At 46.1% G+C, this 19,442-nt stretch overlaps 1 protein-coding gene across 1 annotated transcript in view; it reads left to right on the plus strand.

Annotated features, from left to right (window-relative positions):
* LOC120999207 (G-protein coupled receptor family C group 6 member A-like) overlaps positions 1–19,442 on the plus strand; it is a 57,698-nt gene that overhangs the window by 25,451 nt on the left and 12,805 nt on the right. The window contains exon 7 of the mRNA XM_040430081.1: positions 10,367–10,484. Within this exon, the coding sequence (XP_040286015.1) occupies positions 10,367–10,484 (118 nt within the window). The remainder of the gene's footprint in view (positions 1–10,366; positions 10,485–19,442) is intronic.

Below are 19,442 nucleotides of genomic sequence, written 5' to 3' on the forward strand. Positions count from 1 at the left end.
TATATATATATATATATATATATATATATATAAGCTATCTAACTATCGATCTAATGTAGTGTGGAAAGCATAGAGCACAGCAATGACACTGCTGTCTCTCTCAGAACTTTAAAAAAACTGTAGAAAATGGCTGCTGGGGAGGATCTTATATAGTAAGGGATAGGCAACTTTCCTATTGGTTCCCAGGGATGTTGCTAAGCTCAGACAAAGACATTGCAGCCTTCTCATTAGCCCACAAGCAAGAAGGGAGTTTACTGCTGAAAAAAAATCTAGAATATTCGAAATTACGAATATATATCACTATATTCTAAATATTTGTGAATTCTCGAAGTGCCGATATTCGCGATTAATATTCACGATTCGAATATTAGCGCCTAACACTAAAGATAAGGTACATTTGGGCATGGAGGCATACAGGTTCTGTACAGTATCCTATGGTACATTTGCCCACAGACATTGCAGTTGGGCCTGAAAATTCTATACACTTATAGGTAGCCGAAGCGTGCGTCCCAGCTGGTCCCATAAATCCTTAATTGGCAATAAATCTGATGAATGGGCAGGCCAAGGAAGTTTTGCAATCTGGAAGATACATTCCTGGGAAACCCTTGCCTTGTGTGGGCATTATTCTGCCGAAAAATGCCTGTTGGAAGCTCTGCCATCAGATGCAACGCATGTGACTGCATGTTCTGCACCTATTGCTTAGCTGAGCGTCCCTTGTATCACTGCTTGGGTAACCAACAGTCGTATGAGATGGCTCCCCAGATCAGCACACCAGCACTTTGGACACAGTATCACCCCACAGCAAAGGTAGAACTGAAGGGCTCACCACAAATTCTACATACTCAAACCAAATTGTTGTCAGATCCCAAACAGAACCTGAATAAGTTGCTAAAGATGATTCTGTTCCAATCCATGGCAGTCTAGTTTTCAATCATGACACCACTGCAAACGAATGCAACGGTAGCAGACTGTCAATGGCAGGACTTGTAATCGGCACGGTGACACCAAATTTCCTTCTGCTAAGTGCCTGAAAATGGCCCAGTGTGTGTAATAAAGGTGCCACCGGTGTCTGGACAGGGGACAATGAAACTTCTGGAAAGGCTTGTGCTTGTCAGCTGATCAAATGAACATCTCTACTGGTGGTCTGTCTGGGCCATCTGGAGCCTGTTTGCTGTGTCTGCATTCCCTCACATAACTACTACTCCCCACACCTCCTAAGAACTAAGTCAGATGGTGTGCAGTTTGTCAAAATGACCATCCTGCTTCTCTCAATCCAATGATGTGCCCTGTCATCTAGACAAATGTCTTAACATTTGTCATAGAGTCAGCAAACTTCCAAGGGGTACACTAGCCAAAAGTAGCCTCTAAGAGCTTTTTAATAGGGCAAAAGAGGAAGCACTTTTACACCCTTTTGTGGCAAGACTCATGGGGTCATTTATCAAACTGGTGTAAAGTAGAACTGGCTTAGTTGCCCATAGCAACAAATCAGATTCTACCTTTCATTTTTGACAGCTCCTTCAGAAACTAAAAGGTCAAATCTGGTTGGTTTCTATGGACAACTAAGCCAGTTCTACTTTACACCAGTTTGATAAATGACCCCATCAGTGTCTCATCAGACCACAACTGTAATCATTTATTAATCTGCCCCAGACATATACTAAATGAATGCCGAGTTTTGCAGCAATCTGACATTCATATCTGGATGTGTTATTTATGGGTTTTTTTTTTGTCAATGAGTGCATGTTAGAGTACTGCATAGCTAGAAATTGACGGTCAATGATAAGTCACTTGTTTGCTGTTGATTGCACCTTTGATGCCGATCTCATTTGTTGCAGGACATCCACACATCTGATTGCCATTTATAATTACATTTACATGAGAGGGATGACAGACAAATGATTGCAATTAGGGATGAGCGAATCGACTTCGGAAGAAGCATCCAAAGTCGATTCGCATAAAACTTCATTCCAATACTGTACGGAGCAGGAGCTCCTTACAGTATTAGAATGTATTGGCTCAGATGAGCAGAAGTTATTGCTTTGCGAAGTCTCGCAAGACTTTGTGTAATAACTTCATAAATTAATTTGTACTGTAAAAAAACATTTCCCGAACTTGGGTTCGATTCCAAGTGGTACCTTGGAACATCTTAATTGCAATAATACAAAAACATGCAATTATTGTAATATATAAAATACTCTTGAATAATTGCAAGTAACTTTTATATTCTTGTACGCCACCTGTCATGGCAATTTATGAACCCTTGTCAAAGGATGCTTAAAGTAGCATTCCCACAAAAATGTTTTATTCTTTGACCTGTTAGAAAGGTACATGCTATAATCTGTAGGGAATGTAATCTTCTCATCAGTGTCTGTATTTGTGAGTTATCCCCTTCCTTCTAATTCTCAGCTGTGTCATGTGACCAAGATTCTGATCTCCAGCAAACACAGGACAGGAAGTCAGTTTGTTCTATGAGACTGACATTGAGGCTCCCCTAGGAATACATGGAGAAACTGACTTCCTGTCCACACATAAGAAACTGTGTTATTTGGAGGGTCAGAGTGTTGGTCACATGACACAGCCGAAAAGCAGCATTTTGCTGACTGCGGATGCGTCGGACAGTTCGATCGCGCGCGCGCTCGGCCGTCACGCTGTAACAGGCAGCGTACCGCGCATGTTCTAGAAGAGCGTGATCACGGCAGCATGTCCATCTAATTGTAGAGGAGGGGTAAGAGGCGGGCTTAGCTTTACTTGAAGCAAGGAGGCCGCTGCCCCCTTGACTTCAAGCCTGACTCGGAGACAGCGCCAACCGACATTAAAACAGCGTTTTTAACGAGTATGAAGAAACACAAAGAGGAAAGAAAAACATGATTAGCAACACACTGGGGGATACTGGAAGGTACTGTGGTCGGTTTAATATGCATTTTGCAGGTGACAGGTTCCCTTTAAAGAGGATCTGTCACCTCTCTTGACATGTCTGTTTTAACAACTAATTGCATTCTACATGTAATACCAATTCTCAGGCATCTATTCTTATGACCCTTTATTATTCCTTCTAGAATTTATGAATTAATTGCAAGCAGTTTTCAATGAAGGCTTGCTCAAATCCTTCTGTCTCTTTATGTAATCCTAGACAGACTAAATGGTGTTAAGCTGATCCAGTGAGAAGGAGAAATGAGGAGTTGGAGCCTCCAGTAGAATGTCTGTCCATACCTATCAGTCTGATGAATGCACTGGTCCACTGCTGAAATGGATTGTCACCAATGAAGCTTTTATCTTGAACCATAGTGGCAAGATTCTGTTCCATTAAACCGGCGGTTCAGCTCCAACTCCTCATTTCACCTCCTCATTGGATCAGCTTTGATTTTTGCCTTCATTAGAGTTATGACTGTTTAGCATAACCACTCAAGGTGAGCCTCCACCTGTTTGCTTTTCATATTTTGTCATTTCTATTGGCAATTCAATCTATGGTGCACTGTGTATAATTTTATCATTGTGGTCAAGGCTACGGCCGAGCTCGTGCCTGAACGTGCCGAACCTGACAGAGGAAAACCACCATGCCTACCTGATATGGCTGGAGATGTGCCCTTAGCCATGCCGCGGGTAAGCCTAAAAGGGGGCATACCCTGATGAGTATGAATAGAAAGGGGAGGGTGGGTGGGGCACCAGAAACGCACGCAAATGGGGAGAGGGCATGCCTCCTTTTAAGGGTGCCTACGCCCCTCCCACAAATGCAGGCTGACATGTCAGCCTTAACCTACTTGTGGTCAAGGCTACGGCCGAGCTCGTGCCTGAACGTGCCGAACCTGACAGAGGAAAACCACCATGCCTACCTGATATGGCTGGAGATGTGCCCTTAGCCATGCCGCGGGTAAGCCTAAAAGGGGGCAAAAAAGACAAACAGGTAGGGAGAAAAAACCTTTATTGGGCAGTGAACCAATTTACAAAACCAACTTGTGGAAAGCCTGGGCTATCTCGACCTGGGGGTTAGGTATGTATCGTGTGAAGCAAGAGGAGCGCCAGCGACCCATTTTCCGGATGATGTGGCTGGGGACGTTGTGTTTTGATGCTGCGGATGCGGCACCAATGCGGAATGAGTGCCCTGAAATGGTCTTGGGGTCGAGACCCCAACCCATGGCCAGAGTGCGGACGTGTGAAATGAATTGCGAAGCGGTGAGGCCTGTGGCCTGAAACGGGAGCAATGGTTGGTCAGGGGCGGAGTCCCCCAGAGCCGCCAGCAGACTCTTGAGTACCTGGACCGGGCACCATGTGTTGGCGGAAGGGAAGAAATCCACCTCCACTGGTGGACCTACCTGCGAGGTTTTGGAAGTAAGGAGGTGCAGGGAGAAATGGTCGTGGTGCCAGACTAGTTGACCCCTGGTGAGACCCTTGGACCTAGCTGAAGTGCGGGTGACTTCGCCGGGTCTTAAGAACCCGTAGAAACTAAGGTACATGGCGGCCTTGATGACTATGCTGGGAAGGAGCCCAAAAGGAAGACTATCTAGGGAGGTTGAAAGTTTCCTAAATAGTTCCCCTGATACGGGCTGCCTGCTTGGGGTGGCTGTGATACTATTTTTCTGAACCCCCCTAAGGGTTGCCCTGACTGCTTGGGATAGGAAGACCGACCTGCTTTCGGGGTCTTCCAACATGAAAAAATGTTGGACTCCGGCCAAATACACTTTGATGGTGCTGAAGGACAGCTTGAGAACGAAATGACAGAAGGCTATGAAAGCTGTGATGTACGTGGTTTTGTTGGTGTCTCGACTTGGGTGTAGGCCCCTGAACTTGTTGAAGGTGTCCCAGGCGGTCCTGTAATTCCTGGCGGTGTTGTGAGACAAAGACTTCTGCATCAATGTTTTTGCTGAATTAATAAAAAGGTTTAATCCAACACTAGCAATTGGTACCTCGGAGGAGGAAGCCCCACACGGTCTGCCGCTGGCATGACCTGGAAGAAAGTTTCATAATTAAAACGAGATAGGGCATCTGCGGCCACATTGTGAACCCCCTGGATGTGCTTGCATGTTACGTGGAAATTGTGCACCAGCGAGAGCCAGACCAGCCTGCGGACAAATGACATGATCTGGGGCGACCGAGACCTGCCCCTGGTGATGATGTCCACCACCGTTTGGTTATCAGTGATGAACGCCACCGAAGAGTTGGCCCACTGGCCGCCCCAGACCTGGGCAGCCGCCACCACTGGATAGAACTCCAGCAAAGGGGATGACCGCAAAGCGTCTCTGGCTGTTGATACCTCGGGTGGCCAAGGGCCCGCGAACCATTGGTTCCCACAGATCGCCGCGAACCCCCCGGAGGCGGCGGCGTCTGAGAAAATCAAGGTGGACTCTGGCCCTAGCCGAGGAACGAACAACGAGACACCGTTCCAAGAGGCCAGGAAGTTCTCCCACATGGACAAGTCGGCCATGGCTTGTGCGTCTAAGGTGACGAGACTGTCCTGCTCTGGGGCTGAGGGGAGCAATTGGAGAAGCCTGGACATGAAGGCCCTGCCCTGGGGCATGACTTTGGTGGCAAAGTTGAGCATGCCTAAAAGGGACTGCAACTCGACCTTGGTGCAGGTCCTGCAGCCCGCCGCGGTTGAAATGGCTGTCTTGATCTTTGCCAATTTCTCGGCTGGAAGCCTGGCCTCCATCTTCCCTGTATCTAGCGTTATACCTAGGAAGGTGATTACCGTGGCGGGTCCTTCGGTTTTTGCAGCTGCCACCGGAACATTAAGTCGGCCGAACATGTGCAGCAGAGCCTGGAGTTTGCAAGGCTGGCGGTCTGGGCACTCAATGATGAGAAAATCATCCAAGTAGTGGATGGTCATAGGGCAACCACAGTGGTTGACCAGGATCCAATGCAATGCCTGCGCGAACTGGTCGAACAGCCAGGGACTGCTCTTGGACCCGAACGTGAGGCGATTGGCAAAGAAGTACTGATCTTGCCACTTGATACCGTAGAACCCCCAGAGCCGTGGATGAATGGGCAGCAGCTTGAAGGCGTCGGCGATATCTGCCTTTGCCAACCACGCCCCCCGACCTACCTGGAGGATCAGCTGTATGGCTTCGTCTATGGTGGCGTAGCTCATGGAGAACTCCTCAGAAGGCACTAAGGAGTTGAGACTGGGTACACTGGAGCCATGAGGCGCCGACAAGTCATAGATTAACCGTGCTTTATTTGTGAACTGCTTGGTCACAATACCGATAGGGTTGATCCTCCAGAGGTCGAATGGAATGAAGGGGAAGGGGCCGATGAGAAACCCTTTCTCCAACTCTGAATTGATCAGAGTCCCCACCGACTCAGGGTCCCTGCTCGCTGACAGTAGATTGGGCCCTTCCCAGGAAGTTTGTGGGAGAGCTACTAGCCCCGTGTGGAACCCTGTGGTGAACCCGGAGACCAGGAACTGCACCCAATGCGGCCTATGGTGCTCGCGCAAAAGGGACTCTAACAAGACCACGTTGACCCCGCTTAGTCAGGATGGCCTTGTTCTTTGAGGACACGCCGTCTGTGGGTGAGCCCTGAAACAGCCTGTGCAGACGTGGAGAGCCCTGCACTTGTTGTAATAACAAGCCTCCTGATTAAAATTATTACAAACCTGGCTGTTGCCCAGAAAAACTATTGGCCGACCTAATTTATCCGTGGTGGCGCCAGGACGTGGGAGGGGCCCGGATCTGCTACGGAGGGATCTGCCCTGGGATGTGGAGGGACCTGAGTTGGGGCACCAGTCCGACGAGTGAGTAATGGACTGGCATGACGTACATGCCGGTGCCCTGAGGCACGCGAAATGTCGGCAAAAGAGTTCCATGTCCATTACCGCCCAGTTCGTAAGGTGCTGGAATTGGACCAGCGAGGCGGCGGCTTTGGCTGAGAACGAACGATGGTAATCGTAAAAAGCCTGCCCACCGTACTTGTGGCCCAACTCCGTGACCCTGTATAAGTAAGTGTCCAACTCTTCCCGCCTCTCAGGGTGGACGGAGCAGATGACATCTCTGTATAAGCTAAACGCCAGGACAAACTCCATGGGGGTTAGCTTCCTGTTGAGGCGGGGGTCCCTCGCTTTGAGGACGATGGACATATCGCCGCAAGCAATGGTCTTGCTCTCCACTGTGTCATGGGTTGCTATCAAAATAGACGCCAGGTTGACGTCCTTGCCCTCTAAAATGTCCTTCTTGATATTGCTGGGGATGAAATGGGCCGGAGCTACCACGGGTGCGCAAAGAACTCTACCTGGGGGAACCAACCCTGCCACGGGGGCCACCGGCAGTGGAGAGGCGACCAGCTCAGATGACAGTCCCTGGTGAGACTCCACTGCCTGGAGTCTGGACTGCACGTCCGAGACTGAGGAGGCGATAGTGTTCATCATGGCGTGCAATTGTGTCAGAGACACTTGCATAGTGGACATGGAGACTTGCTCCAAGTCCTGGGCTGCTGGCTCCGCCGTGAGCAGCCTGAAAAGTTCGGCTTTCCGGGCGGAAGCGGGGTGTTGGATCCCTCTTCTATTAAGCTCCGCAATTAACTTGGCGATCGTCCAACTCCTCAGGGATGAGGAGCAGGGCCGTTCGGATGCGGGTGTCTCCGGGACGGACAGAGCTTCCTCGATATTGGAAATCTGCGACATTTCGTGGCTGTGAGGTGGTAAACAAAAATTAACATCTGAGCTGGAGACCCCAAGTGACAGAACGACGACACCCGAGCCGTGAATGGTGATGAAGAGCGAACTTGGGGCGGGCGAGTGCCTAGAGCTATGAAGGGGGGACTACTGTGGAAGACCTTACCAACCTGAAGTGAAAACAAGACGTAAGCGCTATGAGGACGTGGTCATTGACATAGGAGTAAACACATGGAAAAACACCAAACCTGGGGTCGTACCGTAGAAAATAATATCGATCGAACCTGAAAAACAATGATAGCGACAAAAAATAGTGATTAACCGCATGAACCTGACCTGTAACCGGTAATGGACTATGTAAAACCGTCGGCGTGACGGGGAATAAAAACATGGGGGAAACGTACGCCTGACGACGTGATAGGCAACAGACGGGGTACAGTAAATACGTAAGCCTGAAGCGTAACAGGCAACAATTGGAAAAACGTAAGCCTGAATCGTGACAGGCAGCAGGACATGTATAGAAACGTGAACCGGAGAGGAACCGGCAAGAGAAGAAAAAACGGAAAAACGTAAGCCCGCCGACGTGGCGGGCAACAGACATGAAATAACGGGAAATGTGAGTCAGGAAAGTGACTGACGCTAGACAGAGAAAAACGTAAGCCTGGAACGTGACAGGCAGCAGACATGTTATGACAGAAACGTGAGCCAGAAACGTAACTGGCGACAGAAAGAACCCAACCAGTGAGTCTGTAAACGGAAAACAGACAGCAAACATGAGAATAAGCCCCTTTTTTTTTTTTTTTTGTTCCTGATCCCGGCTCTGACGAACTGAACGTCAGCCTGAACCGCGACCGGGAACCGGTATGGTATGAGAGAAAAAACGTAAGCCCGTAGTGCCAAGGCAATGAGATGACAAGAAATACGTAACCTTTACATAAAATAGGTCCAAAACATGGCGGAGCATGTTGTGACATGGAATCAAGGAGTAATTACCGAGCAATGTCCGTAGATGCGGCAGAGCTGAAAGGCGGTGTTCGCAGCGGGTGGAATCCGTAGAGAACTTTTTGGCAGACGATGGATGATAAGCACGGCAGAGTAACCAGAGTCTGCAACAATAATCAGTAGCGTGAGGGGGGCGGGGGGGGGGGTGGCCCCTGATGCCATGGTACGATCCTGGACCAGGGAAAGCGTGTCCCTGTGACTGATGAGACTGTGTTTGTGTGAGCTGAGGTGCGAGGTAGCGGGACCGCTGCCGTGGGGTGTGGAGGGTTGGCTGGCCTGTAGTTTGGCCAGACAGAGGGGGGGGGGGGCCCGTGGGAGCCAGCGGAGGGCCAGCCCCTGGCAAGCAGCTGTGCTGTGTATGAGCCGGCGAGGGCCTAAGATGGGGTTTATGGAATGGAACCATTGTGTGTAACCATTCTTTTTTTTTTTTTTTTTTTCATAACTTTATTGCTTGGGGAACAGCACCCGGCGCCGGCCGGTGGCTGCGTGTGAAGAAGCGGTGCCCCTGGGTCTCGACGGACCTGCCCGTGGGGAGAGCGCCAGGACCAGCCAGACGAGGGGGTTTGAACTGCTGTGGCGGCCGGAGCCAGGACGGGAACCCGACAGCAGAGACCGGCGGGGACGCAAGATCCGTAGCCATGGCAACGGAAGCGCTGCCGGCGTCGCTGCCGGCGTCCCGCGAGATTTGTTTTCGAGGCGGCGCCTGAGCGAGGCCGGGCCTGGCGTGCGAACCGGGATGCTAGGTGAGTGGTGAGTGGAGCGGAGCGGAGCGGACCGGACCGGGGGGAAGGGGGGGGGGAAGATGGACACGCCGGAGGGGGGTGCGGTGGAGCCTGAAACTTACCCCAACAGCCGCCCGGGAAGCGATGGAGGGGAACCCTCAACCAAACTTACCTACTCAGCAGAGCAGCAGGACGGGGCGTGACGTCAGGCGGGAAAAGGCACCAGAAACGCACGCAAATGGGGAGAGGGCATGCCTCCTTTTAAGGGTGCCTACGCCCCTCCCACAAATGCAGGCTGACATGTCAGCCTTAACCTACCTATCAGATGAGGCTTTTGGGGGGTTATATCATCACTTTATTGACTTATTGACTCATTCTTCTTTACACTGAATATAGATCTTAACTACATTGGCTTTATGTCTGGGGTTGTTGTCCTGCTCAGAATAACTTTGGAGCCAATCAGATGTCTCGCTTGATGGTTTTACTTGATGGATAAGAATCTGTCTATATTTCTCAGCATTGAGGACACCATTAATTCAGATTAAATCTCCAACTATTTCATGAAATGGAGGGAGAAGTTAGCAATCTAATCGATGGGGGTCTGAACGCCAGGACCACTACCAATCCTAAAAATGGGAATCCAATTCTCCTATCCTAATGGAGCTGCAGGTTGAGCATGTGTCCTGCAGCTTCATTCATTCTCTATAGCAAGGATCAGCAACCTTCGACACTGCAGATTTGGTGAAACTACGACTCCCAGTATGCACACTTGCTTGGCTGTTCTCAGAACTCCCATAGAAGTGAATGGATCATGTTGGGAGTTGTAGTTTCAAAAGAGCTGGAGTGTTGGAGGTTGCTGACCCCTATTTTATAGGAATATGCAAATATCTCTAGCAGTCTCATAAAGAATAAACAGAGCGGCTATTGGAATTGGTGGACTTGTTCATTCACATTGTGTATTGCTAGTATGTAGTACAATATGATGTACATGTGTAATTTAAATGTTTTTTTCTAAATATTTTTATTTATTATTTTAAAGGTTCCCTTTTCAAATTGCTCCAAATCTTGTATTCCTGGGTATTCTAGAAAATATTCTTACATAAGTTGTTGCTATGAATGTGTCCCTTGTCCTAAGGATTACTACTCACCTATGGCTGGTAAGTATGTTTTAGTTCTCTTGAACTGCACTGCCTTGACCTTCTAATATTGGCATGATTTCTAAACATGTGGACTATGGGTCATCGGAGTGGTTACTTAAAGAGGACCTTTCACCACCCATGATAATGCATCTTTTAATAGCTTCATGCATTCCCCATGTAATAACAATCATGGAGTGTCTATTCTTATGTCTCTATGTTGTGCCATTCCTTTATTATTTCTACTAGAAGTTATGAATGAATTGCTATTAGCCTTCAGTAAGGGTACAGAGGGGTGGTAACCAGTTGGGGGGGGGGGGGGTGGACCTGCAGAGTCTAAATATGTCAACACTGATTGGATAGAGTGAGTCTGTGCAGGTCCACCCCCCCCCCCCCCCCCAACTGGTTACCACCTCTTTGTACCCTTACTGAAAGCTAATAGCAATTCAGTTATAACTTCTAGTTAAAATAATAAAGGAACGGCAGAACATAAAGCCATAAGGAGTAGATGCTCCAGAACTATCATTACATGGGGAATGCATGAAGATATTAAAACAGGCATTTCCAGAGCGGTGAAAGGTCCTCTTTAAATAATATATCATCATGCATGTGTTTTACAATTCACAGTATTATTAGGAATTATGAGGATACCACATGTACAGTATGTACAACGTTTTGTATTTTCAAAACTATCTGTCTGTCTATATATTCCTTCTTAATTATCTATCTATATATTTTCATCTATAGTAGAAAAAAAGGAAGCTAAGTTAAAGGGCAGAGCCCATGAAGGGTGGATTGGCAGCATGAATGCTCTTCGCATACATTTTTTTACTTGCTGTACTTTCAGTGTAATGCCTGGGAAAGGTCCTCGCATACACACTGAATGTATATATAAGACAACATGTACTAGGCATAAGCCAACAGATTTCCATTTAGGCATACATTGGACCAGAATGCATTGGTATACTCATTTATTTTATTTTTTTATTTTTATTTTTATTTTTTTTAGCTGCGCACTGTTCCTCCTATAAAAGGAACACAGTAAAAAAAAAAGAAACTACCCTATGTTTCGCCCTATAAGACGCACCGGCCTATAAGATTTACCTAGGTTTTAGAAGAGGACAATAAGAAAAAAATATTTTCCATTACACCTCAGGTCAGACCAGTAGTCAGACCCCCAATGTTAATCAGACCTCAGCTGACAGCCCCAATTAGACCCCCAATGTTAACAAGACCCTCATATAGGCCCCCCAATGCCATATATAAGCCCCCCAGCCTCATGTCAGCCCCCAATCTCATATATTAGGCCCCAGGATCATATATCAGCCCTTAGCCTCATATATCAGCCCCCTAGCCTCATATATATCACCCCCCAGCCTCATATATCAGCCCCCAGCCTCATATCAGCCCCCAGCTATCAGTTTTTACAAAGGAAAATTAAGGAAAAGGAAGACTAATGCATCTTTTGATGCATGTGTCTTTACAGAGGAAGAGGTTCTAAGTCAGCTGTCTAAAATTAATACAAATAAGTCACAGGGGCCTGATGGGATACACCCAAAGCTATTAAAAGAGCTTAGCGGTGAACTAGCAAAACCATTAACAGATTTATTTAACCAATCACTGGTAACATGAGTCGTCCCAGAAAATTGGAAATTAGCAAATGTTGTGCCCATTCACAAGAAAGGTAGTAGGGAGGAATCGGGCAACTATAGGCCAGTAAGCCTGACATCAATAGTGGGGAAATTAATGGAAACAATACTTAAGGAGAGGATTGTGGAGCATCTTAAATCCCATGGATTGAAAGATGAAAAACAGCATGGGTTTACTTCAGGGAGATCATGTCAAACTAATCTTATTGATTTTTTTGATTGGGTGACTAAAATAATAGATGGCGGAGGTGCAGTAGACATCGCTTACCTAGACTTTAGAAAGGCTTTTGATACTGTCACACATAGAAGGCTTATCAATAAATTGTGCGTGGACTCCCATATTGTTGAATGGATTAGGCAGTGGCTGAGGGACAGACAACAGAGGGTTGTAGTCAATGGAGTATATTCAGACCATGGTCTTGTTACCAGTGGGGTACCTCAGGGATCTGTTCTGGGACCCATATTGTTTAATATCTTTATCAGCAAAATTGCAGAAGGCCTCGATGGTAAGGTGTGTCTTTTTGCTGATGACACAAAGATTTGTAACAGGGTTGATGTTCCTGGAGGGATACACCAAATGAATAAGGATTTAGGAAAACTAGAGGAATGGTCAAAAATCTGGCAACTAAAATGTAATGTTGATAAGTGCAAGATAATGCACCTGGGGCGTAAAAACCCAAGAGCAGAATATAAAATCAGTGATACAGTCCTAACCTCAGTATCTGAGGAAAGGGATTTAGGGGTCATTATTTCAGAAGACTTAAAGGTAGGCAGACAATGTCATAGAGCAGCAGGAAATGCTAGCAGAATGCTTGGGTGTATAGGGAGAGGCATTACCAGTAGAAAGAGGGAGGTGCTCATGCCGCTCTACAGAGCACTAGTAAGACCTCATTTGGAGTATTGTGCGCAGTACTGGAGACCATATCTCCAGAAGGATATTGATACTTTCGAGAGAGTTCAGAGCTACTAAACTAGTACATGGATTGCAGTATAAAACTTACCAGGAAATATTAAAGGACCTTAACATGTATAGCTTGGAAGAAAGACAAGACAGAGGGGATATGATAGAAACTTTTAAATACATAAAGAGAATCAACAAGGTAAAAGAGGAGAGAATATTTAAAATAAGAAAAACTGCTACAAGATTACATAGTTTTAAATTAGAGGGGCAAAGGTTTAAAAGTAATAGGAAGTATTACTTTACTGAGAGAGTAGTGGATGCATGGAATAGCCTTCCTGCAGAAGTGGTAGCTGCAAATACAGTGAAGGAGTTTAAGCATGCATGGGATAGGCATAAGGTTATCCTTCATATAAGATAGGGCCAGGGGCTATTCATAGTAATTAGTATATTGGGCAGACTAGATGGGCCAAATGGTTCTTATCTGCTGACACATTCTATGTTTCTGTGTTTCTATCAGCGCAAATAAAATAAATAAACCACTTACCTCTCCTGGACGACGACGCTCCTCACCACCAGCGCTCTCTCTCTTCTTGCTGGTCCTTGGCTGTTGGCTGCGAAGGCTGCGCACAGGGCTGGTGCAAGGATTTTTGCCAACACAAGCGAAGCTACATTTTGGCGCCCCCCCACCAGAACTCAGTGGGGGTGATGTAACATGGAGGGGGAGAAAAGTGACATGGAGGGGGAGAAAAGTGACATGGAGGGGGAGAAAAGTGACATGGAGGGGGGGAAAAGTGACATGGAGGGGGATAAATGTGACATGGAGGGGGATAAATGTGACATGGGGTAGGATGACAAATGTGACATGGAGGGGGTGATGTGGCATGGAGGGGGAGAAATGTGACACAAAGGGGGTGATGTAAAAAGGAGGGGGTGATGTGACATGGAGGGGGAGAAATGTGACATTGAGGGGGAGAAATGTGACATTGAGGGGGAGAAATGTGACATGGAGGGGAAAAAATGTGACACGGAGGGGGAGAAATGTGACATTTCTCCCCCCATGTCACATTTCTCCCCCTCTATGTCACATTTATCCCCCTCCATGTCACATTTCTCCCCTCCCATGTCACCCCCCCTCTATTAATCTGGTGTAAAAAACATTATGCTCACCTCGCCCTGGTCCCATCGGTAGCAGCTCCACTTCTCCTCTGTTTGGTCCTGGTATCTTCTCTCTGGGCTCCCGACAAGTTTGAGGACCTTTCCCACTCAGCCAATCAGTGGCCGCAGCTGTGTCACGTGTCAGGCCAGTGATTTGCTCAGCGGGAAATCACTGGCCTGACACGTGACACAGCTGCGGCCACTGATTGGCTGAGTGGGAAAGGTCCTCAAACTTGTCGGGAGCCCAGAGAGAAGATACCAGGACCACACAGAGGAGAACAGCCGCAGGCGGGCGGCCTGCGGAGCGCAAGTGATTTATTTAAAGTAAAAAACATTTTAATTTTTTGCTCCCCCCCTTGGTTCAGCATCGCTGCACCCTAAGGTAACCGATTGGTCTGCCTTATTATAGCGCTGGGCTTGGCTGCACACAGCGTGAGGTCAGGAAGCAGTGAGGACAGATCATTCACTGCTTCCCGGTCCTCCGGTACTAATCAGCCCTGAATAGTATTCACCCCATTAGATGCAGGGGAATTTTTCCCCCACTTATGGGGGGGGGAAAGCGTCTTATGGGGCGAAAAATACAGTAAGTATACTTTTTTTACAATTGTAATCAAAGTTAAAGGGTTACTGAGTTTTCAAAAAACGTTTGATATGTTATAGAGACCTATTAAATGTTTTGACCTGGTGGAGGTCTGCATACTGAGACCCCACTGATCCCTAGAAAGAGACAAGAGAAATGTTGCAGGAGATGCGCTCAATAGACATCTATGGGTCGTCTTGATTTTGTCTTCTGCAGCGAGGAGAGAGCATATGCACTATGCAAGCTCTTCTCTCGTCTCATTCTAGGGACTCTCTTCATAGATAATCATGCAAGCTATTTTAAAAAAAATCCCAATAAACCCATTGATTCATATTGGGGTCTTTCAGGTTTTCGTGTACATACTGTTTTTTATATCATGAAAAGCACAGCAGAGTACACTATTTTTGCCACAGGTAAATGGAAGAATGTGAACAGAGCCTTAGGCCCCTTTAACATGAGCGAGTTTTCCACGCGGGCGCTATGCGTGACATGAACGCATAGCACCCGCACTGAATCCTGACCCATTAATTTCAATGGGTCTGTGTACATGAGCGTTTTTTTTATTCACGCATCAGTTCTGCATTGCGTGAAAAACACAGCATGTTCTATATTCTGCGTTTTTCATGCAGCCCTGGCCCCATAGAAGTGAATGGGGCTTCAGTGAAAAATACATTGCACCAGTTTTGCATCCGGAAGCAAGTGCAGATTCAATGCGTTTTTCACTGATGGTGGCTAAGAGATGTTGTTTGTAAACCTTCAGTTTTTGATCACGCGAGTGAAAAACGCATCAAAACGCATTGCACCCGCACAAAAAAACGGAACAAATGAATGCAATCGCAGACAAAACTGACTGAACTTGCTTGCAAAATGGTGCGAGTTTCACTTAACTCAATCTGAACTCATCCGGAGCCAATCCGTATCGTTCTATCGTTCGTGTGAAAAAGGCCTTAGGTATTGGTTCGTATTTTAGGATTTATAAACTACTCTTATTATCATGAATATAGATGAGCGAATCTAATTCAACAAAGTGGAATTCGATCCGAATTTCAGGATAAATTTGATTAGTTGCGAAGCTGAATTTCCTCATGCTTTGTGGTATCGAATCGATTTAACCTGAAATAGTGTAAAAAACAAAAAAAAACATACTTACCTCCTCCATTAGCTCTCGATGGGCCGACCGCCACCATCTTGATTGAAGATCTTGGCCGAAATCCCGTGTGTGGGGACGTATGACGTAATCCCTAGCCGCGCAATGTTTCGCGCAAGATCTTCAAGCAAGCATTATTACTAGTGATGAGCGGGAGGTGCCATATTCGATTTCGCAATATTTCACGAATATTCGATTGAATATTTGTCTGATATTCGTCTAAATCGAATATTTGTCATTCTATTTATCACAAATAATATGCTATTTAATTATTCGCGTATTGCTAGTTGAACTGTATAAGGCAACTTTCCTATTGGTTGGCTATCTATAATTAACGAAGATAACGAATATAGCGCTATATATTCTCTATATTCATTAATTCTAGCAAGCCAATAGGAAAGTTGCCTATGGACAGCTCTAAGTTGGATTCGCAATGCGAGAATATTACTTTGCCTATTTTTTGCAATAAATAGAATAATGACTCAGTATTCTATTTATTGCAAAAAATAGGCAAAGTAATATTCTTGCATTGCGAATCCAACTTAGAGCTGTCCATAGGCAACTTTCCTATTGACTTGCTAGAATTAACGAATATAGAGAATATAGCACTATATTTGTTATTTGTATTTTACGAACATTCGCTATATTGCTATATATTCTTGATTTAGAATATGATGAAAATTCTAAAAAACTAAGTTATAGCAATATAGCGAATATTTGTAACATACACATATAGACTACAATTTAGCTAATATAATGCTATAACCTTTTATTTTCAGTTGTAATTTTTCTTCAAATCTGAAGTTCATAAGAGAAACAAAATTACGACTATGAAATTTTTTTTATAGCACTATATTACCTAAATTGCAGTCTATATGTGTATTTTATAAATATTCACTATATTGCTATATATTCTTGTTTTAGAATATGATGAATATTCTAAAAAATGAAGTTATAGCAAGATAGCGAATAAATTCGTTATTTCGAATTTTCTTCTTTTTTTTTTCAATGTGTACTGTTATTCCACTTTGGCATACTCCTCCCCGACAAGCGTCCCAGTCACCATGGGAACGCCTGTGGGTTAGAATATACCATCGGATCTGAGTTTTCATGATCGCAGGGAAAACTCAGATTCGATAGTATATTCTAACCCACAGGCGTTCCCATGGTGACGGGGACGCTTGTCGGGGAGGAGTATGCGAACAATTGTACAGATTGGATTTTTTTTTTTAATATTGCTATATATTCGTTTTTTAGAATATTCGTCAATTTTTTTTCCATATGAAAACATGATTCCTTCCTGCTTAAGTTGCTTGTGGGCCAATGACTGGCCCACAAGCAAGAAGCAGTGAGGAATCATGTTTTCAGATGTTAAAAAATGACGAATATTCGATATAGCGAATATATAGCACTATATTCGAAATATTCGCGAATTCTCAAAGTTGCGATATTCGCCCCAAAAAATTTGTTATTCGAATATTCGCGCTCAACACTAATTATTACTCTTAGATGCCGCGATCATGTATGAACACGGCATCTGAAGGGTACAATGATGGGGAGCGGTGCTCCATAATTCGCAACAAAACAATTTTTTTTTGGTAACATTCAGCAAAGCAGCCAAAACGAAGTTTCTAAAACTTCGCTCATTTCTAATCACGAAGGTGACATTGAATGATAAATGAATCTAACCCAGTGGTTAGATTTATCATTATAGAATCCACTGTCCATTATTTTAATAAACTTTTTGTCTTATGTGGACAAGGCTATTTTGTTATCTTGTGTTGTCCAAAACACTGATTGCCCCAAGTCATCATCATTAGGCCTCATGCACATGACAGTGTTTTTTCACTGTCAGTGATTTGGCTTCAGTGATTTGGCTTCAGTGTCCGATTTGGCTTCAGTTGTGTTTCCTTGTGTCTTCCTTTTTTTTGTCTGACAGGGGGAAAAAAAGAAAGGTTAATAAAAAGTGTAATTTTATTGCACCAAGGTCTTGTACAAAAAAAACAGACGCGGACACGGATGACATACCATTTGTGCATCCGTTTTTTTTGACGGACCCATTGACTTGAATGGGTCCGTCCTCCGTTTTCCACTGACAAGAATAGGACAGGTTATATTTTTTTGACGGACTGGAATCACGGATCACGGAGGACTATCAGTTTTTTTTCACAGCTCCATAGAAATGAATGGGACCTCCGCTAAACTGTGAAAAACGACGGCACGGACGCGGATGCACACAACGGTCGTGTGCATGAGGCCTCATGCACACGACCGTTGTGTGCATCCGTGGCCGTTGTTCCGTTTTCCGTGATTTTCTGCGGACCCATTGACTTTCAATGGGTCCGTTGAATACTCAGAAAATGCACCGTTGTTCATCCGCGGCCGTGATCCGTGTTTCCTGTCCGTCAAAAAAATATGACCTGTCCTATTTTTTTGACGGACAACGGTTCATGGACCCATTCAAGTCAATGGGTCCGTGAAAAAACACGGATGCACACAAGATTGGCATCCGCGTCCGTGATCCGTGGCCGTAGGCTACTTTCACACACACGGATCCGCAGATCCGTCTGCATAAAAGCTTATTCAGAGCTGAGTTTTCAATTCGTGAAAACTCAGATCCGACATTATATTCTAACACAGAGGCGTTCCCATAGTGATGGGGACGCTTCAAGTTAGAATATAATACGAACTGTGTACATGACTGCCCCCTGCTGCCTGGCAGCACCCGATCTCTTACAGGGGGCTGTAATCCGCACAATTAACCCCTCAGGTGCCGTACCTGAGGGGTTAATTGTGCGTATCATAGCCCCCTGTAAGAGATCAGGTGCTGCCAGGCAGGAGGGGGCACACCCCCCTCCCTCCCCAGTTTTAAATTCATTGGTGGCCAGTGCGGCCCCCCTCCCTCCCCTGTATTACTTTACATTCATTGGTGGCCAGTGTGCCCCCCCTCCCTCTCCCTCCTAATTAAAATCCCCCTTCCCCATCATTGGTGGCAGCGGAGAGTTCCGATCGTAGTCCCAGTTTAATCGCTGGGACTCCGATTGGTAACCATGGCAACCAGGACGCTACTGCAGTCCTGGTTGCCATGGTTAGTTAGCAATTTTAGAAGCATTATACTTACCTTCGCTGTCTGTGACCGGCCGGGCGCTCCTCCTACTGGTAAGTGAAAGGTCTGTGCGGCGCATTGCTTATAGCACAGATCTTTCACTTACCAGTAGGAGTGCGTATCATAGCCCCCTGTAAGAGATCAGGTGCTGCCAGGCAGGAGGGGGCACACCACTGGCCACCAATAAATGTACAGTAATACAGGGGAGGGAGGGGGGCCGCACTGGCCACCAATGAGTTAAATACAGGGGAGGGAGGGGGGGCACACTGGCCACCAATGAATGTACAGTAATACAGGGGAGGGAGGGGGGGCCGCACTGGCCACCAATTAATTTAAAACTGGGGAGGGAGGGGGGTGTGCCCCCTCCTGCCTGGCAGCACCTGATCTCTTACAGGGGGCTATGATACGCACAATTAACCCCTCAGGTACGGCACCTGAGGG

Source organism: Bufo bufo, chromosome 4 (assembly GCF_905171765.1).
Source record: "Bufo bufo chromosome 4, aBufBuf1.1, whole genome shotgun sequence".
In the NCBI taxonomy this organism is placed as follows: Eukaryota; Metazoa; Chordata; class Amphibia; order Anura; family Bufonidae; genus Bufo; species Bufo bufo.